Source organism: Ochotona curzoniae, unplaced genomic scaffold (assembly GCF_017591425.1).
Source record: "Ochotona curzoniae isolate NIBS_2020 unplaced genomic scaffold, NIBS_Ocur_1.0 contig_883, whole genome shotgun sequence".
NCBI lineage: Eukaryota > Metazoa > Chordata > Mammalia > Lagomorpha > Ochotonidae > Ochotona > Ochotona curzoniae.
In genome coordinates this window covers 44,274,612-44,302,064 of record NW_024466599.1, presented here as the reverse complement: position 1 = coordinate 44,302,064, position 27,453 = coordinate 44,274,612, and the positions used below count along the sequence as shown (strand labels likewise).

Genomic DNA, 27,453 nt, shown 5'->3' with positions numbered 1-27,453 from the left:
TTATCTGCTAGGACTTTACACTGCAGCCAGTTACCTGCCTTACCTCTGCACATAGGTGGAGGCGCAGTCCCAAGTGGCTCTTCAGCTGTAACCATTGTAGCAAACTCCCTCAACCTACCCAACTTCCTTCCTAATCTGAGGGATGACCGATGCGGTCTGCCAGCACCTGAGAGTGGAAACTCCCGAGGATGAGTCCAGTTCAGCATGGGACAGTCAGCTATCTTCTGGGTGGAGGTGCAGATACAGGCATGTTTTGCAGTCCCTAAGATTGGAGAGTTTGGGGCTTCCCTGAAATTCAAAGTCTTCCAAAGGGACTCTCAGTTGGCCTGTGTATGCCAAAACACAACTCTCTTCCTGTTCACAGAGAGGCCATCTAACACACCTACAACCCCAAACCTTGCCCTGCAGGATCCTGGAACAAATAAGGCAAACTTTGGTACCTGCTCTCTGTGGTGCTGCCACCGCTCTAAGAATCTACAGCTCCCTTTTCAGAAGCACATACTTCAGGTATAGGGAAGACTGCCAGCATGGGGACAAACCAAAAGCAAGGGTCAGAGACTACCCATGTTTATAACAACAAGGAGAAAGGCTGTGAAGATAAGATGGGAAACAACTAACAGCTACACGTGTACAAAGGAAATGGGTTAGGAGAGCAGAATGCCAGAAGCAAGAAAACCAACTGTGACCTACGCAATGAAAGACAGATACACACTGGCAGAATGGCTTGCCCAGCCAGGGAGTGTAGGCCCTATAAATGGGAGAACAAATGGGAATGAACACCCCGCAGGTGTCAGTCACGGGGCAAGGTGGCTAGCCCCTGAGAGGCAGGCGTTGAGGGCAGAACAAATCTGGGAGATTCTCCAGGCATTACACAGATGCTAGCTGTGCCCACAGTCAAATGAATGAGAGGTCCGACACCAGCCTCTGGTCAGCTCTGTGCACATAAAGATGGCAAGGCTCCAGTAGTGGCCAGCAGGAGCCAGGAAGGGAACAATGACCCCCGTCTTCTGCTTGGCCACAGGTTCAAGAGCCTGATTTGAGCCAGAGTCCACTCCTGGAGGAGCCTGATGAGGGCACCACTCGCATCTGGCACAATCCTTGCTCCTCATTCTTTCTCTCCTAGCAGTAAAGGAGCTCTGGCCGTTTTTGAGTGCAAACCTTGACCCCAGAGTCTTATGGTCCAAGACAGCCAGTCTGAATCGCTCTCTGGAGGCCATTGTAAGTGCTCGCTGTGCTCCAAAGAGGAGCCTCAGGCCAACTCCTTCCTTCCTCTCATTTTCCTCTCTGTGTACTACAGGAGCATTCCTGAAAAGAAACACAGCATGTAGACTGATGTTCTGGAAAGCAAGATCTATCTTCCTATTGAGAATCCTAAGAGATGAGTGAATACAGTTTAGCACTTACTCTCTTTCTTCACAAAACTGTCTTCATGATAAGTCTGGATTCCAAAGGGAGTCTGAGTTCTCAGGTGCAGGAGACATGCTCTCAACTTCTGACCCCCAGCTGAGTGCATGGGGAAACTCAGAAGCCACCTGTTGGCCACCAGATTCTAACTCTCCTTAGCAGCATCCCCTGAGCTGGAGCTTGCAGCTTGCCTTTTCTGTACTGAAAAGTCCATCTATTGAGTCATTAGTGATCTGCAAACACTTAATAGGGAGATAAACATTTATCAAAAAGGAATATTGCTGCAGACCCTTTTATAAGGTGACAAAAAAATCTTATACAAAATGAACCACCTTTTAACTGCTGTGATAAATTTAGATTTTTCAATATAGGAATAACTAATTAGTATTCAATACCAACTGTCTTCAAATCATTCCACAGAAACATCCAACTTAGGCAGGCTAAGCATATACTGGAAAGCTTTGTAGTCTGGACTCAAACCTTGCTCTTGAACTGAACAGCAAGTGATGCAGGTGGATAAATCCACAGCCTCTAACATCAGGAATTGGCTGGACCCTTGACTGGTATTCACCAGTGACCTCCTGGGTCACTGCCATCACCTATAAGGGCAATGGCAATGACCATGATGACAGCAATGACACTTTTCACTGGCAGGCCTTAAGGAGAAAAACCTCGCCTTTCATGGCTGCTATGGTCCCATTTCTCCCTTTGCTGATGGAAGGACCAAGATTCAGCACACAGACAATCAAAAGGCTTCTGAGCATTGACCTAAGGGAAATTAAAATTAGACTGCCTCCACTGGCTGGAATGGTCGAGGTGATGATGGAGGGACCTGGACCTACTGCTCCATTGGGACCCAGTGCTCCATTGAGAGCCACTGCTGATGCTACTGACACGGCTGCAGGTATGGGACAAGGCAGCTCCTTGGGGTAAGGACATTGACCCTGAGCAGGGCTGGAGTGAGTCAAAAGTCCCAGGGTGGGATGGAGAGTGGATTAGACTCTAAACAAGTGCTCTTCGGGGAGTGTGTGGCTTCTCAAGGGACATCCCAGCCCTGGATGGTAAACGAAGATAATGCCCACGGTGATAATCAGCAGGGCCCTGGCAGAAGAGGTCCTGGCCACTGCAGGCTGGGCACAGTCTCAGGCATAGCTCACGAAACACACCTCCCCACCAGTGACCCCTATCAGTGCTGAGCAAGGCTGGGCTGGACAAGTGGGGTCCCTGAAAGGGTGCTGGGTGTGCCCTGAGGAGGTCCTGGTCTGCACACGTTGCATCATCTTGGTATCAGGAAAGCAACAGGCTGCCCCATACCCACTTCCTTTCCTAGAAGTGGTCAGTGACATTGAAAATAAAGCCACCTCTGGCACCCCCATAGCAAGTATGTTGAGTAGGCTACACAGAATCGAGCATGGTAACCCAATCTATCTGTCGACTTGCCATACATATGATTGGGAAAGAGATGCAAACAGGCCATAAGCCAAAGAGGTCACTTGCAGGTCCAAGGTCATCCAGACCTTCCTCACTGTTGGCTACAGATTCTCTGAGAAGCCTAAGGAGACCCATCTGTGGATTTATACATTACTGTGTGTATGCCTTATGCACACATAGATCTGAGCCACCTGTAAACCTTGACCAAGCTGAGAGGACTGTTCCAGTAGCCAAAAGCAACACAATAAAACAGGAATTAGTGGCAGGCAGAGGTGGGTAGTGGAGGCACGGAGGCAGGTGCGGTGTCTCTTCCCTTCTGCTCACTCCCACCACCACCTTGCAAATCCTGTCCACAGGCAGGCATTCTAATGAAAGATGCTACAGCCACAGCCATTTTATCTTTGTCTACTGGCAGATGACTCTGGTAGGTATCCCTTAGAACTCAGCTTTCTGGGGCTGCTGTCATTTTCTCTCATCTTTGCGGACCAACCCGATGAACAAGAGAACAGTGCCTGGCCAGTGGGACTAGGAAGACAGGTAGGGTGCAGAATAGTCACGTGTAAGGGGAGCAGACCATACCCTTCACACCTGTTCCCCTGACACACACAACCAGCTCATCAAGGTAAAGACGGAAGAACAGAGAGCGTCAGGCTGGCTCATGGCTCCGTGAGAAGCCACACATCCCATCACACTGGCTGAGTGAGAGTCCAGAAGAACATCTCTTCCCACAGGCAAGAAGAAAGGCAGTTAACCCCATCTCACAGATAAGCCTGTGGCTCAGTGGGGGTTAATCAGCTTGTCCGAGGCCACCTGGCCAGCAGGTGTATCTGGCTTTAGCGCCTGTGTTCTTTCCAAGTTTTGCTACCTTCACAGCTCTGGGGCTATGGGGTGTTGGAGACAAGAGGTGTGTTTGGAAGCAGTTCAGCCATCTCTGTTCCTTCTTCCTAGCACGGTAGCACCAGAATTCAAGCCCCACAGCAAGCTCCAGAGCTGGCAGGGCCTCAGGAAGGACTAAGACTCAGATAAGCCAGGTGTCAATCTGCCTGCTCCCAAAGCAGGCCAGCCGGGGCCAGCCCCTCCAGCCAGGACACCCACCTCACTGACAGGCTGTTGTTTACTCTTAGGCTGGCTCTTGTCTCCTGTCTACTCCCCACAGCTCCCTTCCCTCCCTCCCCTCCTTTCAGTCCTCTGCCCAGGCCTGCCTGAGGCTGCTTGCCAGAGCAATTGCATGTCAGAGCTATGCCCAGGGCATTGGGGGCTGGGTTCTCAACCTCCTGCTGTTCTGGCCTGGATGTAAAACTCACAGGCCAGGGCCAGGTCTGGGACAGCACAGAGGTGGTCCTGAAAATGAGAGTCCCCAAGAGTAGTCAATGATGGGGGGTGGGGGCAAGTGAGGTGCCCTGGGACCAGTTCCCCCAGGATGCGCCTACCACACCTCTATGGGCTGACAGACATGTCTCCAGCACAGGGCGGGGTGCGGCTGGTGGCCTGGCTAGTGCAGTCAGCCCAGCAAGAATGTGCATGGGGCAGGCACCCTACCTGAGAGCTAGAGGCAAGAGTTGAGGAGAAGTCCTGTGCCAAACAGAAGGGAAAAGACAATACACAGGGGATGAACCACAATCCCTGCACTTCCCAACTCCTGGGGACAAGCTACCTCTAGCTACAACACCAGCCAGCAGCCAAGAAGCAAGCCTGAGTGGCCCCGGACCACCAGCCTAAAGATGAATGTTGGGGCACAGGCCTCTCACTGAGGCAAATCAGCAGGTAAACAAGAGGGATAGGGGCAGGAACTTCCACCCTGAAACCACCAAGTCCTGGCAGGGGCTCATGGCGGTCCCCAGATTTCTCCGAGTGCAGTTTGTTGGTTGCTAAATTATGTATGGCAACCTTGTAGTGCCAGCCTCCTGAAGCTGCCATGAGAAGTGCTGTGTGTGCGCTTGGCTCAGGGGAGCCTTGGAACCTAGCTGGCCAAGCTGGGCCAGCTCAGTGCTGACCGACTCAGCATCACAGGTGACACAAGCACCTTCCCCTACTCAATACCTCTGGAGTGCTGGGGAGCTGCCAGTTGACCTCCAGTTCTGCACCCTGTGTGGTATGTTCAGGGGCAGCCAATTCCATTCACCAAGTCCAGCCATGCTCTGCGCATGGGTGGAACAACTAAAGGAATCGAGCCTCATTCTTTACACCCCAGGAGCTCCCTGTCTAAGCAGTGTCACTGCTGCTGCTCTGTAAATACAAGTGGCAAAGCTCCCAGGAAGCCATGGGTCATGTGGGGGAAAGATAGTCATTTCTGTAATCGGATTACAGGCTTGCAAACTTGTACCTCCTCTCTAAGTTCTCTCTCAGGTGCTCATCTGAGTGGCCAAGGACAAAGGCCTTTGAAGGCACACTCCAAGTACCTTCAGCATTTCTGCCATGTTTTCCTCTCTCAGAAAATCCGAGAAGGGGGAGTAGGAACACAATTCCTGAGAAGTTATCCTGGCCTCCCTGCCTCTCTGCATTCCAGAACGACCTCTGCTTCCAATTATTTTACTGGTGAAGGAAGGAACCACGTGATTTTACATTTCTTTCTACATAACATGCATTGCACTGGGTGAAACCCCAAGCTGGCAGAGCTATGGGAAAGGAGGGCCACACGGAGCGGGGGATAAAGCCTCGCTGAGTGTATAGAGGGGAGGGGACCACCAGGAGTGGTGGAAACCTGACTGTTCTGCGTGTTGTAACAGCACAACTCCAGACTACCAGAATCCTGGAAATATTTGTGCAGTCCCTGATCCAAGCATCCATCAGAGCTCAGACCCCTCCAAATGGGCTGCTGTGAGGATGCTTTAGTGTCCTGATTTAGCAACGTCAATGAAACAAAACATTGGCCAGATCTGTTGAGCTCCAAAGTCAGAAAGCAGGTAAGCAGTGCAAACCCGTCGGCTGCCTCCCTAACCCTCCTACAGGCTGTGTGAACAAATGGAAAAATAAACCACAGGCTTAGAAGTGAGTCTAGTCAAAGTACACAGGCAGAGGAACCTCTTCGTGGGATTCGGAGCATTGCACTCTGAGCTGGCTAGCACACCCAAGGGGTCTTCAAACAGTGGGTGAAAGGGCAGGTATTTGGCCTAGCGGTTAAGACACGGGTTAAGACAACTGCATCCCACACTGGAGTGCCTGGCTGTGATCCCTAATGAACTCCGGGCTCCAACTTCCTACTAACACAAACGCTAGGACACATAGGGGATCATGCAAGTAATTGGGTACCAGCAACCCATTGGTAGACCTGAACTGAGTTCCAAGTTCCCATCTGTTGGCTTCAGTTCCCAGCAGTATCAGGTATTTGAGAAATGACCCAGCAGATGGAAAAAATCTCTTTCCATCTCTCTTTTTCTCTCTGCTTCTCAAACAATTTTTTAAAGCTCCTGAAAATGGGATTAAATGACAGGTTTATTTTGGTAGAAAAAATTTTGAGATACACACACAGTTTTTTCATCATTCTGTGCATTTTACACAAACTTTTCAGACTCCCCATATTTGAGTTCTGCTATCACACTTTGCTCACACCACCCACCCCTGAATCCAGACCTGTCCCCAGATGCCTTCCTTCCTGTATCTTCCTCCTACGTTAAGATCATGTAAAATATGTTTTCTAGACATGAAAGTCCTGAGTTCTAGTGTTCTTAACATATTTTCTAAAACCTTTCTTTTCAGTCATCATCAGAAGGAAGATAACTGATGTAGCCCTAGTCCCAGTAACCCTAGGGGAAACAGGAGTACTCAGCCAGTAACCGCAGAGGCAGGTTCTAGAACTTTCACTCAGAAGCTCTGGGGACCAGAGGGGCCACTTCAGCTCAAGGGAGCAAAGTGCGAAAGAACCAGGGTCCTCCTGGGCTCTCAGTGATACAAGCCGCTCCTTCCCTGTTCTAATACCTTACCCATCTGGGAGGCCCAAGCAGAACCCTTTAAGGGGGATGGCTATCAGCTTGGAACAAAGTCACCTTAAAGCCCATGGATATATTTAAAATAAAGACCAAAGTGGTCATGACACCCCCTTGGGGCAGGGGCGGACCAGACCAGCTCCCTGCACTTGCCTCCATGGTGGGAGCAGAAAAGGAGGCCAGCTCCTCCAAACTCAGTCCCTCTGCATCCCATAAGGGTGATGCCTCAGCACCTGACTACTAACTGCATTGTGAAGCCTCAGCAGTCTTCATGCAGCTGCAGGGGACAACCAGAGTCCAACCGGGAGACCCAAAAGACCCTCACTTCTCCAGCAAATCTGCTTTCTTAAAAAAGATTTCTTTATTTGAGGACCCTGCACGAATGTGTGGCAGCTAAAGTCCTCGCCTTGACTGCGCCAGGATCCCATATGGGTGCTGGTTCTATTCCCAGCAGCCCCGCTTCCCATCCAGCTCTCTGCTTGTGACCTGGGAAAGCAGTCGAGGATGGCTCAAAGCCTTGGGACTTTGCACCCATGTGGGAGACCTGCACCTGTTCAGGAGACCCGGAAGAAGCTCCTGGCTTCGATTGGCTCAGTGAGTGAACCATTGGACGGAAGATCTTCCTCTCTGTCTCTCCTCTCTGTGCATCTGCCTTTCCAATAAAAAAATAAATAAATCTTAGAGAAAAAGAGAAAGAGAGATTCATTTAACAGTCAGGAGTTACAGAGATATAAGAGACAGGGAAAAGGAGCAATAACCTGCTGGTTCACTCCCCAAATGGCTGCAATGGCTAGGGCTAGGACAGACTGAAGCCATGAGCCAAGAACTTTAACCAGGTCTCCCAAGTGCAGGGGCCCAAGCACTTGCGACATCTTGCATCACTTTTCCTACAGGCATTAGCAGGGAGCTGGATAGAAAGCAGAGCAGACGGGACTCAAACCAGAGCCATACAGGCTGCCAGCACTGCAGGGGCAGCTTTCCCTACTACTCCACAGCAACAGCCTCAGTTCTTGCTTATTCAAATTCTCATCCATGGCACCCACCCTACAGTAGCTGGCACTCCAGGATCAGGTCCTCCCCCGGGAGTCAGCAGGCTCTGACTCCCACTTCCTCGAAGCACTGCAGCAGCTTTCTCTGTACCCACTCCTACTCCCAGGCCAGGGTACAAGCCTGCAGCTATACATGAGCCTGCCCGCTCACTGCCCCTGGCAGAGCTCAGGCCTGAACACTGTCAAACCTCCCAACACCAGGGCCTGTTTATAGGTTTGAAAAGCCCTGGAGGTTTCCACACCCTACCCAGAACTGAAAAGCCTTCATCAAACACCCAGATGGCCCGGATTCACCCTCTGGGAAACCTAAGGCTCTGGCCAGGAAAATGTTACGTCTTGCAAGGATGAACTGAACCTGTCTAGAAGATTTGAGAGACAATACGCAAACCCAACACCCAAGAAGAGCACCAAGACACCGACTCTCTTGTCAGCACTTAATTGTGTTTATAAAACTTTTACAACTAAACTGTAATTGGCGTTTATCTAAACTTCCTGAAAACTATATACTGGCAGCTAGCTTTACTGAGGAGGGAAAGAGAAAGGAAAAGAAGGGAAAGGAAGGAAGGAAAGAAGGAAGCAAGGAAAAAAGAAGGGCAGGTAAAGTGTTAAGAACCAATCAAGCCAAATCCCAGTGCATTCTAGAAGTTTCAAGGCTCTGGGTGGCATACGCTGAGAATTCTAAACACCATTTGGCCTACATGGCCCCCCCATCACAGGGCTCTTGCCTGGCAGGGTAGGACTCCTCCATCAAGCAGAAGCTCTCAGCTGAGCTCTCATACAAAGAGAACAGAGCCAAGAGCCCACCCCAGCAACTCCCAACATGCTGGACAGCAGCACACACGTAGGGGAGCATGATGAAGACACACAGCCTTCCAGGGGTCTGGGCAGGTCCACATACCCTGAACACATCACTGTGGAGCTTCACTTGGCCAAGCCATGATCTGCAAGGACAAGGGAGCCATGGACTTGAATGCCTGAGTATCACACCCACCTCAACCTTCCACATTACTGGCCTGCTCCCCTACAGAGGAAGGCAGGGTGAATCAGACAGTCCACTTCTGATGCCCGTGGTTTTATGTTTATACTAACGTTCTAATTAAAAGGGGGCTCATCAGGGAAAGAAATAGGAGGAGTTCACTCAGACAGACAGTTGCATGTCTACTTCTCCCAAACTCAGCCTCTTCCAGCCTTTTTCACAGCATTCCAGTGAGACAGGAAGAAATCTAAGAAGCTGGATACTGCTGTTCACCTGAAAATGGAACTGATACATTTACCAAGAAACTTCTCCAAGATAACATTTACACTGATGCTTAGGGACTATGGCAATAAAGTCTTGAAACTACAGTAACAGGCTGTCAGGCAACATCCTGAAAAGATCAATTTAATTCCTATCACCCACCTCGCCTACCAGCTGCCCCTCTATGGCCAGTTGCAATATATATTCCACCAAAAAAAAAAAAGCAGCCTTTGGCAAACTGCAACTTTCCAACCCAAAGAGGCCAGGCTGTGGGAGGCATGGGGGCCCCCAGCAGAGGCACCCTAGGTTGGAGTCCCTAGCCTTGCAGTTGCTGAGATCAGAAATGCCATTTGATCCCTCTAGTTGAGATACTACCTTCTCCTGCCCCTTCCACAATGTTACTCATCAGGTGAGGCTCAGAAAAGAACAAGACTCCTCAAAGAGCTTACTCAAGACCCATAAAAACATGGGGAGATTTTATCACTGCCTTTCTTAGTAACAGCACAATGGAGCAAGCGATGGGCCCTGAGTTTTCATAGTCACAAAAGCTAGGGGGTGGCTGGGAGGAGACGAAGGCACCAAGTTGCTTGCAGGCTGTCCTTTTCTTGCAGTTTCCCAAATGCCTGTTATAGCAACAATAGCCCCAAAAGAACAAATCGTTTTGTTGGGACTTGTAGGTGCAATGTGTCAGAGCAGCCGTCAGCTCAGAGGAAATCACTCCCCAGGTGCTCAACTGCACGGGCTGCTTTCAGTTGGACAAACACTGCCCAGCCACTGGGAGCCCCAGTTCTTCCAGCCTTCCCCTGGGGAGGAACGTGCAGGGGATATGGGGCACACCAACCCCTCTCTCCTTGTCCAGCCTAGAGGGCCTCCTGCCTCTCAGATACACACCTTCCAGCCCTCTTTGGAAGCTCCTATACAGGAGACACAAGCTGGCCACTCTGATGAAATTGTAATGCCCTTGGGGTCTGGAACCACACAAAGGGTTCATTACACATACCATCCAAAACAACTGTACCTGAAGTAGAGACAAGCACCTGGCCAAACAAGGCTGCCTGGCCTCCAGAGATGGCCCAGAAACACCCATAGGCCCATTACATTCACTTGCTGGACACTACGGCCCAGGAATGGTAAGCTGGGGCACAAGGCAAACAGAGTTTGATGGTCTCAGGACACACCCTGACCTTGCAGCTCCAGGGGTGACCAAGCAGAATGAGAAGACAGAGACTCACTCAGTCAGCACACCTGTGACTCCCTGCTCTCCAGCCGTCCTTTGTCCTTTGGCACCTATCACCACATATCACACGCAGGCAGGCCATTGTCCTCACCTATGATGCTCTATCTGTAAGCCCTAAGGGCAAAGCAACAGCCATGGGGGCTCTGGCCTGTTCCTGTAGCTCTCTGTACATCCCAGGAGGGTAAGCTGGTTCTGATGTGCCACATTCGAAGCCATAAGGCCCTGCTGGCACTTCCACCCCGCAGAACCATGCAGTGGTGCTCCTCAGATTCAGGCAGAGCCTGGGACCACTCCAAATGTACTGACACTCAGATCCTCCATGGAGCCAGGGATCTCACTAGATGGGGGTCTCCTCTTTGAGCCCCAGTGAGCAGCCCAGTTCAGCACTATGCTTCCTGGGACAGCCCTGGCTGTAGCAGAGGCAGCACCCCGTGCCTTGTGCATCATGGCACAGGGGGCTACCACTAGAGGCATCTCACTAAGGGAACAGCCGTGCCAAGCAGCCTCATCATTTATGAAGGCAACATTTACCCCTGACGAGAGAAACCCTTGGGTTACTTTCGAAACACCTGATATATATATCCACTTTTCTGCCAGCAACCTCACATAATGTCTGTAATGCTGAGATTTATACATGTGTACTTATAAATGCTATTTCATTATAGCCCTGCAAAACTGCCTTTCCACCTAAGCATTCAATTAATGTAATTAAATGGCTACCTGATGGCATTATCTAATTTAACTCAGGATCCAAACTATTGAAAAGCATGTGCCTTTTAACACCCTGACGGGAGAGGCATGTGATGAACAGGGCTATAAACAAGTTGGTGTAACCGAGCTATTTAAAAATAAATTAGCAAACTATAAAAATAAACAGTAACATACATATGTACTCAATTATGAACTAACTCTAATTTTTGTTCTGAAATACTGTCTTTGACCTTAGTCATAAACAAGCACTATTAAAAAAACATCATATCCTAACAGACAGGAGGCCAAGGATTAAACGGTCTTCAGTTCAGCACAACACAAAACAAGAGAGAGGGGAAAAAAGAAGGAAGGAAGACTGGAAGGAAAGAAAGCATTTGTCTCTCTTGAATAGCTGAGAGTGGAAATGTGTACGAAATCTACAAAGGTGGCTGCAGCCTCACTGAGTTGAAACTGCTTCTGTTTTGAACCGGGAAATTTGAGGCCTTGGTGAAGTGCTTCTCCATTTTCAAATGTCTGGGAGCCTCAAGACGTCAGGGCAGTCCAGGGAAGGACTCCTTCAAATGCAGCTGTTTCAGGGACTCAGAGCCTGCCTCACAGAGCAGGCACTACACACATACCCGCACCTCCGCATTGCTCCCAATGTGAACTGCCATGGCTGAGCAGAATGCCACTCCCAAGCTGGGGCCCACCTAAGACATGTGGCCAAAACGAGGGAACTGTCTCCCCAACAGCACCAGACAGACTAGTGCAAGGGGGAGAAGGAAGCAGCCACATCAAGCTATTGCAAGTGCACACAGGACACCATTTTACACTAATCCAACACTCCTGTAACAAAGGACATTATACCAGGGGGCAATTACTGTGGATTATTATTGCAGGTTCTAAAGCAAAGACCAGAGAAACCCACTAAAGGCCCATGACACACACAGATTTCTAATGCTTCAAACCCATATGGTCTCTATGCTGGTTCCTCTGTGGGCACAGATAGTATCCTCAGCGAACAGAACAGATGCAAACGCAATGGACTGCCTTCCAGGCTGCCACAGGTAAGTACTTAGTCTTGTTGAGGAATCACCCTAAAATGCTACTAGCCTACCCCCCCGCAAAAAACACCCAAAATTCACAGGAGGCATGCTTGGTGCAGACTGGGAAGACTAAGGGAAACAGAGGGGTCCAAGACAATGGGCATGGGTGCCCACCCTGGAGCCCAGCTGCATGAGTCTGACTGACACCAAAAAGCAGGCTGTGGGAAGCTGTGAGACCAACATCCCCAACACATTTTTCAATGGATGCAACTGGGAACCAGTTGGATGCTTTGGACTTTCCCCTTTCTGAGAGGTGACTGCTCTCCCACAGGATGGGAATTCTGTGAATGATGGATGAAAACCTAAGGGAGTGGGCCTATGACTTGGTGCTATCACATATGTAGGACTGAGTCACAGCTAGGCTCCACGTCCAACTTCCTGCTAATGCACACCCTAGGAGGCAGCAGCTGAGGACTCAAGAACTTGGGTCCCTGCCAGCCATGTAGGAGCCTTAGACTGTGCTCCTAGCTATTGGCTTCTGCAGCTGCAGCATCTAAGACATGAACTAGCAGATAGAAACACTCTCTCTCTCTTAGAAGTAAGTATGCACAAGGACACACAAAAAAAAATGAAAACTTATCTCAACTTAGGCAAACTAAATCAGAGAAGATACCCAGGAAGCACCCCAGCCTGGTTCTCAGGAATGGGCTTACCCTTGCTGTGGTGAGACCCTGAGAAGGGCTGGCTTCCCTTGGCTTCCCTGAGTGTCTCTGACAATGTAGCTGGACCCTGGCTAGGGAGCAAGCAACTGTACTTCTTGGATGGGCTCCTCCTGGGTCACTAGCAATTCCAGGATAACCAGGTTTGCCTGTGACAAAGCCAGCACCACAGCAGGGGCAGAGGGAGACCCCAATTCTTCTCTAACCACTACTCAAGTTGTGCTCTTCAGTATGACTGGAGGTAACTGCTGACTGGAGCCCCAATGCCTGAAAGATCTCCTCTCTTGTAAGCAAAGAGGTTCAGACAACAACTTCACCATACTCCTCAAAGCCTCAGTTACTGATTTAAAGACTCAGAAGGCAAGAGCCAAGCAAGAAAGCAACTTGGTTTGAGACAGGTCCTTGCAAACCACCCTCAGATAATTCACTTGATCTCGGCTCTGGCTGCCTTGGGTGTTTGGAAGATTCCAAGAATTATTCCACTTTTCCATTAGAGGGCTCTCCACTCTCCTTTCAAGGAAAAAGGCTCTGTGTGCCAGCCCACTTCTTTCCAGGAATGGGAAGGAGGTAGCGGCGGGGAGAAGAAGGAGGAGGCCGTGGGGGTTGAAAGAGGGATTTCCATAAGCAAGGCCAACATGCTGGCTGACTGGCAGACCCCGACCCCACATAGTCACAAAAACCTACTTGGAAAGATTCTGTGCAGAGTCAGGACATAGCACCTGCCAAGTCCCTAAAGAGAGGTGGCGTACATGTTCACTTCTATACCCCATGTAGCACCAGCAGCCCCTGGGGTGGTCTTTGCTGGTGAATGAAAGGGAGGAAACTGAACAACAGCAAAAAAAAAAAAACCTAGGGAGAGGAGACCCCAGCATTTCCTGAAGAAGAACATGAGAGATTGACCAAATTATCTCAACTGCAAGCAGTCCACTGGTGCTCTCTTCCCAGGGGGCTCTGCCTGAGCAGGGGAGCTAGTCTAGCATCCAAAGAACACCAGGAAGGTTAAGGGGAGCAGAAGGAGCCCCAATTTTGTCCACTGAACCAGCAATCCTTCACCCTCTGTTACCAGGTACCTAAGGTTCCCTCCGACTCCTCTCTTCCTCCCCTATCACACACCCAACCCGGCAGAAAGTGCCTTCCCACATCCCCTAGTGCTCTGCTTAAAGCCATCATCATCTTGCCTGGATTTTGACAACTCTTCTTGCCTCACCTCCCCCATGTCTCAGGCTGTAGCCAAAGTTCCGTGATGTATTCCATTTTCCTTGGCTGGGATCAAGGCCAGGATCCTTCCTATGGTCTCCAAGGAGCTGCCCAGCCCCAACACCGGCTCTCCCCAACATCCTGCCCACCTGCCTCTAACAACTCGATTGGTAATGGCAACATCTTTGAATCTGCTCAGGACCCTCTTTCCCCAGCCCCCATGCAACCCACTTCCTCACCTTCACCTATTGCGGGCCTGCCCAAACATCTTACACAAAGGTCTGCCCACCATATACACCCTGTCCCTTTTGTCCCTGGCTTGTCCCTTTCTGAGGCAGTGTGACCAGTGCTCACACCTATTGACTTCCGTATTCTGGTCTCTCCCATCTAAAATGGGGGTGCTCCAAGGACAGGAACTTCGTGTTGCTTTGACCACTGCCATACGCCCACTACCAAAATCAGCACCTAGCACATGACAGATGCTCAAAACATTTGTTGTGAAGTGAGTGTATGAGCCTTCACAACTCCCACCTGTTAGGCAGCTGCCCAGCACCAAATCTGTAAGACTGTCAGGCGGCCCAATCTGGGGAGCTTGGCTTTGGAGTCTGCTTTGAAGCCAAACCCCTTTTTCTCCACAGGCCTGGAGGCCCAGGGGAAAGAGTCTCATACATTGTAATACATGGGCAGGAGCTCAGCAGCTTGAGGGAAAAGAGTGGGGCCCTGGGGAGGGGTCAGTGAGCACTGGAACAGAGGTCCCTTCCTGAGGCTTCCCTGGAGCCTGGAGCAAGAGCAAAGGCTAAGAGCCCAGGGTACTTCCCAGCCCAATGCCTCTTCCCAGCTGGTGGTACCCACATGGCCCTGGGCAGCCCGCTCCACATCTGGTGTACTGAGAGTCTGCCCCACCACCCCCCATGCCACCACTGCTCACACCTAGGGTAGCCTGGGGGACACTGGCCTGAGCCAAACCCCAAATGGCATCGCTCTTCCTCTGTCTGTACTTTTAGATCCTACCTCCTGGGGTGGCTCATGGGGGGCGGAGGGGATGATGGAGAGAAGGGCGGAACAGGAGCAACAGGGCTAACCCCCTTATACCTGAGAGCCCAGGACCCAGCCAGAAACACTGAAGCCCCCTTTCGGGCCCTGGCATACATTTTGACAGGTGAATAAATGCTCCCCAGTAGGCAATAACAAGGAGAAGTCTGAATTAAAAAGAACTTGCCAATTTGGAAAGTAATGCCATTCTCTGTGACTCCACTCTATTTTGTTACCAATAAAACACTTAAAGATGCCATTCATGCGGACATAAAGTGCTAATGGCCACTTGTTAACATGTTTCATAATGCTAATATTTCCCTCTGATTTCCGACAGTTCTTCTTTTTTTCCCTTTCTTCTTTTTTGGGGCTATTTTGAGTTAACAGCACTAATCTGATTCGAAACTGAAGACTTAAAGAGCTACTCTCTACATAACTGCACTATTAATGACAACCACGGCTTTACATGTTGTACCGTTTCATGAAAACAATCATCACTCAGTCAACGTATTTTTCCAAGCCACAGAATGCTTGAAAATGCAGCAAGCAGAGCAGCAGCTCGTAATGTAAGACACAAGCTCGGGAGGGGGTGGGGGCTGCTGTTAATTCTCCACACTTTGAGCACTCTGTTGCTAAGAAGGCAGGAAGAGGAGGAAGTGTCAAGCAAGTGGGAAAAAGAATCATTTTCTTTCAAATAAATAAATCAATAGGCTTGGGAGGTGCTTCCCCGCTACTCACCAAGCTGTCCTTCAGCAAACAACGGGAGAGGGAGGGAGGGTTTCAGGTGGGTGTCCAGAGGCGCAAGCAAGAGAGGGGCTCAGAGCTTAGTGTTAATGGAGCCTGAGACAAGAGGACTCTTCCCAGGAAATGCAAGTGTCCCAGCACCTCCATGGAAGCTCCAGCTTTACTCTAGCAACCTGGAGACTGGGAGGGGCCAGAAAGAATTGGTGTGTCTCCATCACAGCTGGACAGGAAGTCAGCTCACCTGGAGTATTTTATTTATATATATATTTTTTTAAAGATTTATTTTTATTATTTTTTCATTGGAAAGGCGGATATACAGAGAGGAGAGACAGAGAGGAAGGTCTTCCGTCCGATGATTCACTCCCCAAGTGAGCGCAACAGGCCGATACTATGCCGATCCGAAGCCAGGAGCCTCTTCCGGGTCTCCCACGCGGGTGCAGGTTCCCAAAGCTTTGGGCTGTCCTCGACTGCTTTCCCAGGCCACAGGCAGGGAGCTGGAAGGGAAGCGGGGCTGCCGGGATTAGAACCGGCGCCCATATGGGATCCCGGGCGTGCAAGGCGAGGACCTTTAACCACTTGCGCCACCGCGCCGGGCCCTATTTATATTTTTTAAAGATTTATTTATTTTTACTACAAAGCCAGATATACAGAGAGGAGCAGAGACAGAGAGGAAGATCTTTCGTCCAACAATTTACTCCCCAAGTGAGTGCAACGGCTGGTGCTGCGCTGATCCGAACCCAGGAACCAGGAAACTCTTCCGGGTCTCCCACACGGGTGCAGGGTCCCAAGGCTTTGGGCTGTCCTCGACTGCTTTCCCAGGCCACAAGCAGGGAGCTGGATGGGAAGTGGAGCTGCTGGGACTAGAACTGGCGCCCATATGGGATCCTAGTGCGTTCAAGGGGAGGACTTTAGCCGTTACGCCGTGACACCGGGCCCCACCTGGAGTATTTTAAAGAAAATAACTCAAGGGGCCACCAAGAATCCTACCTCCAGTTCTACCGGAGTCACTCCAGGTGGCCACACGGTGTCCTTGAAAAAGCATGGCTCTGGACTCAGGATACTTGCTGTGGGTTTGTGGGCAAGCTCTGCTGGGTAGCTAGGTGTCCTTGGCTTTCCTGGCTCTATGCCTTGGTCTTCCTGCACCTCCCCACCCCACCCACCCACATCTCAGATGAGAAAGTCAGCTGCCAGGCAGCACTATCTCTTCTCTCTTCCAGCACCTGTCATGGGCCTGGCATAAGGAAATAACTCAATGAACACAGGTTGAAGCTTTTTTTAAAAATGAGATTAGACAGTGGACTTCCTCTCAGCTCTAAATTCTTTGGTCTTAAAGAAGCCAAAGCCCCCCAGGAAGTTCATTCTGCTTATGTACTTGTCAGTTACGACAGCTTCCATAGTACCAATACTGGGGTTTCCCGGCCTTACGGTCTGGCACAGACAGCTCATTCCCCTTCAGCTTCTCGGCTGTGAGTCACCTACGATGAGTGCGGGAACAAGCAGCCACTACTACGTGATGCACCGCAGGTGGATGAATGATCCTCACCACATTGCTGTCCACTCACAAGGCATCCATTTGGAGAAAGGAGATTTTTCTCTCTCTTGACATCTCAGAGATGAACCTAACTCTGACAGATGCCCAGGGCAACAGGCAGCACACAGGCCACATAGGGACAAACCCCTATGCTGGCTCCTCCCTGAGATGGGATGACCAGACTCGGGAACACAGGTACCAGCTGCATTCTAGCTGTACTCCCACCCCATCCCAGGGTAGTTCTGCAGTTCTGTAGCTTTCACTGCTCCAATGTGCTGGGTCAAGGAACAGGGAAGTTGGTCCCAGCAGTAGCACTAAATGGGGTCCCTGCCTTGGTGAGTGTATGCACTTCACGGGGGTGCCAGTGCCCTCTAATGGGGGAGATACCACCCGCGCACACCCATGAGGCTGCATACAAGCAGAGCCAGGCCTCACATACCCTCAAACCAGTGCCCACACAGGCATTCCTCACCAGCCTGGGATGCTGGGAGAGCCCCGAGTCAGACTCCTGCTCCACTCTTTATGGAGCACATCTGCATATCTTGCTAGGATCTTCTCAGTCTGATTCTCCTTTCTGGAGCCTCCTACTTTTCCAAGGCAGACTGCTTATTTGGTTTTCCCACTCACACCCATAACGCATCAGATTCCTCTCTGGCCAGGATTAAGCAAATAACAAGAAGAAGCCTCCACCACCACAACAAACCCTGCCATAGCTTCACCATTCTGGCCATGAGAACTGAGCACTGCCAGTGGAACTCAGTGGAACTAGCTAGCTACACAAGCTGCAGGCCTCCCCAGGGATCCAAGGCTACAAAAACACAAACACACAGAGCCTGGGGGCAAGTGGCCTCCTTTTACACACAGGCACCTCCACAAGAAGAAAAGCTGCTCCCTGGCCTGCACTAGACAGAATATCTGGATCAGGTCAACAGCCTTGAATCCCATCTCCACCATCTTGAATTCCTAAGCCCACTGTCCCTCCACCATAAGGTCTAAAAGAGAAAGCACAAGCATGGGAGAGGGCAGGCTTGAACTGAGGCCATGCACAGGCCAAGAACCACTGCCCAAGACATGGGACCGCTTCCATACACGGCAGGTAGAAAAGGCCATAACTGTGGGCCACCCTTACCACTGCTGGACTGACTTCAATCCTAAGACCACCAGCCCTGGTCGGGGACGGAAGGGCTGGTAATCCATTTCTGCACAGTCCTAGGACTCATGGGGAGAAGTCATTTGAACACAGCTTGAAGTTTGGATGGCTTTTTGTTAGAAATGCAATCAGAAGACATAGACCCAATCTGTCTTCTTCACAACACACCAAAGAGGGCGTCCTGCCTCGAAAGTCACTGAATTGTCCCCTCCATGGCAGAGGGTTTCCTGACTTAGCTATCAAATCCACATACATGGCTAGCCTCCCCAGGCAGAGGAAGAAGCACCTTCCCAGACCAACCCAAAGCCAGCCCAAGGTTCCCCAAGGAAAGTCACACTTGGCGTCCTTGGCCATGCTACCTCCACTGAGACAGGCACTGGGCTGTTGTTTCCAGGATGCTGCTGCCAGCTTCCCACACCCCAGGGGTTAGCTCCTTTCCTCCCCAGTATCTGCCCAGCACTGAAGAGCCTGCCCACACCAACATCCAGGTGAGAAGGGCCAGTAATTATAGGCGAGCTCCCCACCCAGCCACATAGGGAAGGTCACAGAAGATGCCCCTTAGACTCATCCTACATCCCCCCCTCCACCCAGACTGTCTTCTCTGCAGGGAGGAAAGAGAGAAATAAACTCCCAGCCCCCATCTCCCCAGATGCAGAGCCTGGATCTTCCTGTGCCCGAGCAGTGAGAATGGGTACTCAATGCACATGATGAAAACAGACTTGCTCTCTGAAAGATGATCATTTTGGAATGAGAAAATGGCAACACCAAGGCCTGGAACAATAGCCTAGCGGCTTAAATTCTCACCTTGCATGTGCTGGGATCCCATATGGGCACTGATTCAGATCCTGGCTGCTCCATTTCCCTTCCACCTTCCTGTTTGTGGCTTGGGAAAGCAGTTGAGGATAGCCCAAAGCCTTGGGACCCTGCACTCACGTGGAAGACCCAGAAGAAGCCTCTGGGCTCCTGGCTTCAGATCGTGTTAGCTCTGGATGTTGCAGCCACTTGGGCACTGAACCAGTGGATGGAAGATCTTTCCTTGTCTCTCCTCTCTATAAATCTGACTCTGCAATAAAAATAAGTAAATCTTCAAAATGAAATGAAATGAAAGAAAGAAAGAAAGCAAGAAAGAAAGAAAGAAAGAAAATACCAACACCCACAAGTTCATGTGAAAGCCACTGACCCCCTTTCATGAGGAGCAGAGTGACAACCCCTGCAAAGGAAGTGAGGTTGTTGACAGAGTCAGGCCCTCAAGCCCATCAAGCAGAGATACTAGGGGTACAGGAGAAAGTCTGTGGAAAATGGAAGTAAAAGATAAATTTATCTTGGTGCAAAACATTTTTTTAATCCATGCATAATTTTTTTCATACCACGTATTTTCTATGAACTTTTTGAAGATCCATCTCATGCATATATTTCAAAACTTTTGACACTGAAATAAACATCTCTTCATTCCATTTTCCATGAATTTTTTGAAGCATCCTTATATAGTAGCAAGCCTTTAATAAGTATATGTGAGGATGGGTTTTTTTTCTGCCTTTCCTTCCCTCCATAAATCTGTCTTTCAAACAAAAATGAAAAAAAAATCAATCCTCCCCTTACATGTGCTGGGATCCCATACGGACACCAATTTGTGTCCTGGTTGCTCCACTTACATACAGCTCCCTGCTTGTGGCCTGGGAAAGCAGTGGAGAATGGCCCAAAGCCTTAGGACCCTGTACCCATGTGGGAGACCCAAAAGAAACTCCTGCTCCTGGCTTCACACCAGTGCAACACTATCTATTGCAAGGAAGCGTTTGGTGAACAAATCAGCAAATGGAAAGTCTCTCTTTATCTCTCTGTAACTATGTCTTTCCAAGAAAAATAAATTTTAAAAAATAGATAAGTATATGTAGGACCAGTATAACTTTTAATTTCTTTTTCTTTTTAACCTTATTTGAAAAGCAGATAGAAAGAAATCTCCTATCCAGCAATTCACTCCTTCAAAGGCCTACAACCTGCCTAGGATGGATGAAGCTAAAGCCAGAAGCTTGCAATTCAAACAGAACATCCTACATGGGCGAGAGGTGCCCAAACACCTGAACACCACCTGCTCCTTCCTAGGGTGCACATTGGCTCAACTGGAAGTGGAGATGCAGGAATCAAACCCAGGCACTCAGATACAAACTGCAGGTGTCCCAAGCATCAGCTTAACCACATCAAGCCTCTCTGCCACTCAACCCATTGATCTCAGGCAGGGGACAGGTGTCCATAGAGTCTGACACAGACACGGAAGTTTCCTAATCATCACATTTCCCAGCTTCTCCATTGCTGCTCCTGACCTGACACTTAAGGCAAAAGTTTCTAGCCCATCCCACTTCCGCCCATCCACCATAATGTCAAACCATGGGGATTACTGCATGACTACTAGGCCTGGCAGAAGGGGAGGTGAGCACGACGATCAGAGAGAGCGCCAACCAGAAGTGTTGCCTGGGCACAGCTGGGACAACGCCCACAAAAAAGGGGTGTTGGGGGCATATACACTTTGAGTTCTCAAGACAGGTAGCCCTCTCATGGTACCAAGGCAGTATGTCTTTCATGGAACAGGAGTTTGAAAAAAAAAAAAAACACAGAGGCAGGGACTCAAAATCTAGCCTGTGGCTATAAGCCTATGATTACTCATGCCACACTGGTGTTGTGTGAAATGCTTTCCCATGTCTGTAATGCTTTTCAGATCATCCTACACACTCACTGTCACCTCTCCTTACCCCAATACACAGACAGGACACGCCTATTACCTGCAACTCGGGTTCTGTTGTGCTCTTACAAAACACGATGACCAACTGCTATCATTTTAACACAGGATTTTGGAAACTCCAAAGAGATTTGGCCCAGCTGGCTCACAGGGATTCCTGGCTCTGCTTCTCCAAAACCTTTGTTCTCCAGGTGTCAGAGGAGAGTTATGAACAATCCCCCCACCACACCACCCCCAAGCAGTTAAAGGAGGCAAGAAAGGCCACTCACTGTACTTCTCAGCCTCGGTGAAGTTGTCACTGGGCAAGCTGCCAAGAAGGAGGAGGCACCTTCGGAGACAGGATCGTAATTCTCCATCACCCAGCCGAGGGGAGAGCGAGGTCGGGGAACTTGGGTCAGGGGTAGAGAACTACATCCAAGAGGGATAAGGACAGAGAGGGATGCCCGGGGAGAAATGTGGCACCAGCACAGGAGGGAGTGAAAACATAACAGCACTCAAATTGGCTGAAGATCTGGGATTCCCAGCAGACCACGAGCTCAGCATGAGTCATCAATGAAGCACTGTTTGGTTCCAAGACAAAGCCAGACGGAAGGGTGCAGGTAGAAAAGTGAGGAAGGTGGAGAACCCTCAAGTACCTGGCTACTATCCTGGGTAATCACCAGACTTGCTAGTGATTGAGCAAAGAATCTAGGAAACCAACAGGTTCTGAAGAGAGGTATAAAGGTGATACGTGGAATATTTGGAATAGATCCATGGGTTCAAGTTCAGGGAAGAGAGGTTATTCAGGAAAAAGTGGTGGCAGAGTAGTACAAAGCATTTCAAAATATGAGAAGTTTTAGTCCACAGTTGGTAATGGGATACTTTGTCTTCACCACCACGAAGAGGAAATGGGTTTACACTGAGGCATGAGGGATTGAAGACAGACAAAAGGAAGGATTTCCTGCAATTGAGAGGGGTCTTTAAAAATAGCACCCGTGAGGGGTGGAAGAGGTTTGACTGGCCAGTTCTCAGGACTCCGACTGTCTGTCCCTGAGAGGGTACAGGTCGCACCACCCTACTAATTCTGCTGACCCCATACATCCAGTTGGCTGAATCAAATAAGCACAGCACTCCCTGCCAGCCTCACACTTGCCACAGGATGGAAGCCTCACAGAAGACACGGGACACAGGGCACTGAAGGCTTGGGCCAAGTGCAACAGAGATGGCTTGGAGGTCAGCACAGCTGAGAGAGCCCAGCAAAGCTCCCACTTGGAGAAGGAGCAGCCATCTCACGGCCAAGTACTGGCGCCTGTTCAGCAGCAGAGCACGGGAGGGTCACCCTGGTCCCTGTGGGACCGGACAGGCTGTGGGAGCTGGCAGAGCCCGGCAGGAAAAGATGGAAGTGTGTAGAGCTCCGGGCTCAGGGCCAAATCTGTCACTGTCTAGCAAGGGGCCTCTGGCACACAGTTCCCCCTCAGCTTCAACCTTTCTCACCTGTAAAATAAGAGGGCCAACACTGTGACCTCATGCTTCTGCCTATCCAGAAGATTCTCAACAAAGACGTCTTCTCCCTTCCACAGAGCAAAGTGCCTGTGCTCACAGACCTGCTCTATTTTCTGTGATCCCCCAACTACTCTTGTCAGACAGACGAACAAGAGCCTCTCCCTCCAAGCCTGTGTTAGGGGAGGATACAGACATTTTCTGAAACACTTCAGAGTAATTCCTGAGGTTTAGCAATCTTAATGTAAGAATGAGTCTCTGCGTTGTTTCCCACCCGCCCCACCCATTGACTCCCCTCCACTCTGCCTGGATTCAGATTCTCTGCAACAAGCCTAGGCTTGAAAGCACCTTGCCTGGTGGCTCCCATCACTGCTGAGCTCCCATCCTCTGCAGAAACATCACCCAGGAAGGACGCATCAAACCAGAGCATGATTCCATACTGGTGTACAGCAGCCTGTTCTCAAGCAGACCCTAAGAAGCCTGTGACAGCTTAGCATGACAGTTTCAGAACTCCTTACTTTCTAAACGCCTGCATTAGAGCAGATGACGCTCCAACTCATCTGGACTGCAGTGAGCTTCCTGTGGTGGAAAGTGGGACAGGGCACTGAGTGAAACTGTCCAATACAGGGTAGTGCACAGGGCATGCATGGGCATGGAGGACCAGGCCAGACGTTTCATGGAGCCTTGAGAATCACCCCACCCAGAGAGGCCTGGGAGAGCAGCAGAGAAAGCAGAGGCTAGCAGAGTTTGGAGAGCCTACCTGTCATCACAGAGTTCCCTTCAAAGTCCCTCTAAAATTAGAATGTGGGGCAGGCACTTGGCACAGCAGTTACCATGCCACTTGGGACACCCACAGCCCATACTAGCATGCTGGGTTTCAGTCTGGACTGCACTCCGATCCCCGCTTCCTGTTAATGTGCATGCTGGGGAGCAGCACATGATGGCTCGAATAGTTGTATCCTTGTCACCTCCATGAGATCTGGATTGAGTTTTTGGCTCCTTTCTTCTGCCTGGTACAGCCCCAGCTGTCGTAGCCTTTTGGAGAGTGAACCACCAGATGATCAATCTCTGCTTCTCTTCCTCTTTTAAATACATAATTTTTTAAATAATCAGAATGTAAGATGGGAAGTTGTTGCTGGAAGGGCCATCCTTTAGGGCCCAGCTATTGTTATTCAAGTTCAAGTCAAGCTGGAGGGATCTCATCAACAAGCCTCTGTTTCCTGGGCAAAGACCAACATGCAGTCATTCACAGCTGCATTTCCTGGGGTTGCCCGCTACATTCTGCCATTCAAGCCAGGACTTGAAGTCACAATAGGCAACAAATTTGTTTCCCTATCATCCACAGCAAAGGGAGAACTCATTCTTGAAAAAAGCTATGACACACACCGCTCAGGCTGGAGAGGAAAAGGGAAACAAAGTGGAAATTTTAGTACTGACCCTAGCAGAAAAGCAGAGCGTCATCAGTAGGTAGTACCAAGCCAAGAAGATTTTCCCCGTCCCCACCCTGTCCCCCAGCATTCCAATTGGTCCCTTTCAAATACAGGTGCTACAAGGAGGAGGAGGAGGTGAAGGTGTGAAAGTAGGGTAAGACAGAGACCTGTGTGCTTGCTCCATCTATGGGATCAACATCTTCAAGGCTTTTTGCGGCCTTTTTGATTCTGTAACCTCCATATTGAGAGACATAAAACAGACCATTACACCTGTCAGGTGCTGGGCCCTGAACTGTCTCCAGGCAGCTGAAAGTCAGTACATCAGACTTTTAATGACGTGAAAGTTAAAGATTAAGAACATGTTGGAACGCTTACCCTATGCGGTGCCAAAAATGTGTCCAGAACCTGTAAAGAGGGATGGGTGTGGAGCAGCAAACGCGCAAAGGAAACATAAGGTCCTTGCTTGGCTTTCTTCCCTTCCTTCCTTTTCCCTTCCTTCCTTCCTTCGGAGGGAAATTGCTCCTGAAATCTGACAAGCTCTCTAACAGTATTGAGTCAATTGCTCAACAGACTAGGCTGATACCTCGGAATTCCTTGAGGATTCCGGGGCCAACTCTGTTCTCACATGTGAGATTGGGGTAGGGGTTGGGGCTGCTGCAGACCTGGGAACATGCTCACTCATACAGGAGCTCCAGTTCCATCCCACATTCTCCCACACTACTCTAATGACGATAAAAACACACAGCAGGGGTGAGCATTTGTGCAGCAAAGCTCACCGTTGGCATGTACATATCCTACTTCCCTGTGTTGGGTATAAGTCCTGGCTCTGACGCTGATTCTAGTACTATACTAATGGGCACTCTGGGAGGCAGAAGGTGAGCACTCAAAAAGTTGGGTCCTTGCCACCCATTGTGGGAGACCTGAAATGAGTTTCCAGCTTTCTTCAACAGTGGTCTAACCCAGCAAGTCACAGCTGTTGCAGGTGTTTGGGGGAGCAAACCAACAGATGGAAGAGCACTTTCTTTCTCTTCCTCTCAAATAAATAAGCCACTGAGCTCTCCATTTTTCTCTTCCTCTCTCTCTGCCTCTCAGACATATGAATAAATAATTCCCTGAAAGACAAGAGAGACTTATCTTAGGGCACTGCTGTTTGCCAATGTGCAGCCTCAGAATTCTCGGCTGGACTTGGCTAAGTTGACACACAGCACTGACTTTGCACCTGCTCACGCTCCCTACTCCTTGACAGACGGGTCGCATCACTGGTAAACAATTATCAGACCCTCTCCAAGTAACTCAGCCTGGATTTTAATTTATTCCTTACACGTACGTATATTCGCAAATGTGTATGGAACATGGTGTTACAATTTCTTTTTCAAAAAGAAATTTAAAAATTTACAAAGCCAGAGATAAAATAATGTAGGAATTGCATGTCCTACATGTAAAAGCCAAAGAAAAAATCTTGCATAATTATTTATGTAGGAGTATTAAAAATTTCCTCAAAAGTTCCCAGGCAAATGGGTGCCTCTTTAATTTGCACCCTTACAATAAACTCTTCTGCAGGTTTTGTTTATTTTGAGGAAACATTTCACTTTTTTTTTTCAAGACATGAGGTGTGAATGATGCAAAACAGTATTTGGATATGTAAACTGAATTATTTGCATAATGCATTACTAATCAGTGAGTATAAATTCTGGAATCTGAGGAACTGAAATCAAGTGCCACAGAATTTTCTAAAAATCTAGATTAGAAAAGCAAAGAGCATTGCCCTTTGGTAGGATAATACCCACATTTGCATTCCATTTATGAGAAGGGAGAAATGACCATGAGTTTTCTGAAGAATTTTAAATCAGTGGCTTTTGATGTACAGGGTTTTGCTCTGACTCAACACTGTGAGGCAGAAAGGTCCTGAATTCACAGGCACAGAGCTCCAAGGCCTGTGAAGACATTTGCATCAGAAAGAGCAGACTGTACCCATTTCTCCCCACCCTGTCTGCTTGCTGAACCTGGAGGAGTGTCTCCAACCACAGGCACTCAGCACCACTCATCGCACCAATTTGGTGGCCGTGTGGCACAGAGCCGGCACCATCTACCCCTTTCTCCAATTGGATTCCACTGGTGTTTTCATGCAAGTTACCCTATGTGGCAGAAAAGCACTGCCATGGACAAAGAGTAGAACGAAGAAAAAAATGACTCCAGCTTTACACACAACCTTGGTCAGCCAAGCACGGTGCAACCAAGTTTGGGAAGGGATGTGGCCTAGTGGTCATCTCTAGGCAATGATACTTTCCCCATTCCTCACAAAAGGAGACTGATGAAAAACGGCTTGGGCAGCTCCCTAGTCTCCCAAGAGTCACCTGCAGGTTCACAACTACCAAAAGTGAACACGTACACATACACACACGCTCACCCAACTGATCTTGGAGGTGCCAGGTTCCATTTCCACAACAGCTGCTCCTATTGTCTACTGCCAGTGAAGCTAAACCAACTTAGAGTTTAATTTAATTTGCTGTAAGCCCAAGTGTCAGACACTTAGATGGCAGCTAAAAGCGCCACTCTCAGATAACTGAGTGACACTTGCTAATAATAGCCTCTGCATGAAGCAAGCAGGAACATTTTATAAAACCAGAGGGCTCTGGGTCCCAGCTTCCAGGCAGCAGCATCTCCGGCACAGACAAGGTTTCCATGCTGTGCAAAGCCCACAGTGACCACAGTCTTGGCCTTGGTTACCAGGAGAACACTATGCCCCATTCCACCTTTGCCATCGGAGGACTGCTCCCTTCCCTCTGGGTCAGTGTCTAAGTTGTCCCTGACTGTATTCTCTATCCCCTCTCTTTCAGAGGGTGGCCAGCATCTTTCCAGGCAAGGGTCAGGGCCAAAATGACCTTGCCTCCATCAGTGCTGTCAGCCAAGTGTCTTCCTCCTGCTTCTTTGCAATCCCCGCTCCCACCAAACAAGGCACCTTGTGTCCAACTCCACCAGTCTCCACCTGCAGCTTTTCCTTGCACACTGGGAGAAAGGCATCAGAGCTCATCTTCCAGAAGAACAAAGCACAATGCCTGGTACAGGCCTTGAGATGATTTCCTTGACCAGAAGCCTGTGCCATCCAAGCCCAAACACAAAGGAACTTTCTCCCCCCACAGAATGTCCACCTGCCGTCTCACTCTCTCCCAGCAGAAACAGCACCCACCGGACAAGGCCTTTTTGCTCGCCATTGTTATTCTCTGGAAGCCTCTCAAATGTACACAAAAGGAGAAACAGGGTGGCAATAACCCATCCAAGTCCTCACAACACAGCTTCAATCACTCTTATCTACAGCCCTATCATCTCCCTGCCCACCTCATTATTTAAGTGGACCCCAGGCATCATATCTTTTTCATCACTAACTACTTCAGTATGTATTTTTAAAGGATAAGAACTCATTTT

General features: G+C 49.5%; 1 protein-coding gene across 8 annotated transcripts in view; it reads right to left on the bottom strand.

The window, feature by feature from the left end:
* The window catches only part of BCL11A (BAF chromatin remodeling complex subunit BCL11A), a 101,362-nt gene that overhangs the window by 42,885 nt on the left and 31,024 nt on the right, over positions 1-27,453 (bottom strand). The window contains exon 1 of one of the 8 annotated variants that reach the window (XM_040993409.1): positions 16,697-16,817. The exons of the other annotated variants lie outside the window; for them this stretch is intronic. Within the exon in view, the coding sequence (XP_040849343.1) occupies positions 16,697-16,751 (55 nt within the window). The 5' untranslated portion in view covers positions 16,752-16,817. Of the gene's footprint in view, positions 1-16,696; positions 16,818-27,453 lie in introns of those variants that run through there. 8 annotated transcript variants of the gene reach the window in all.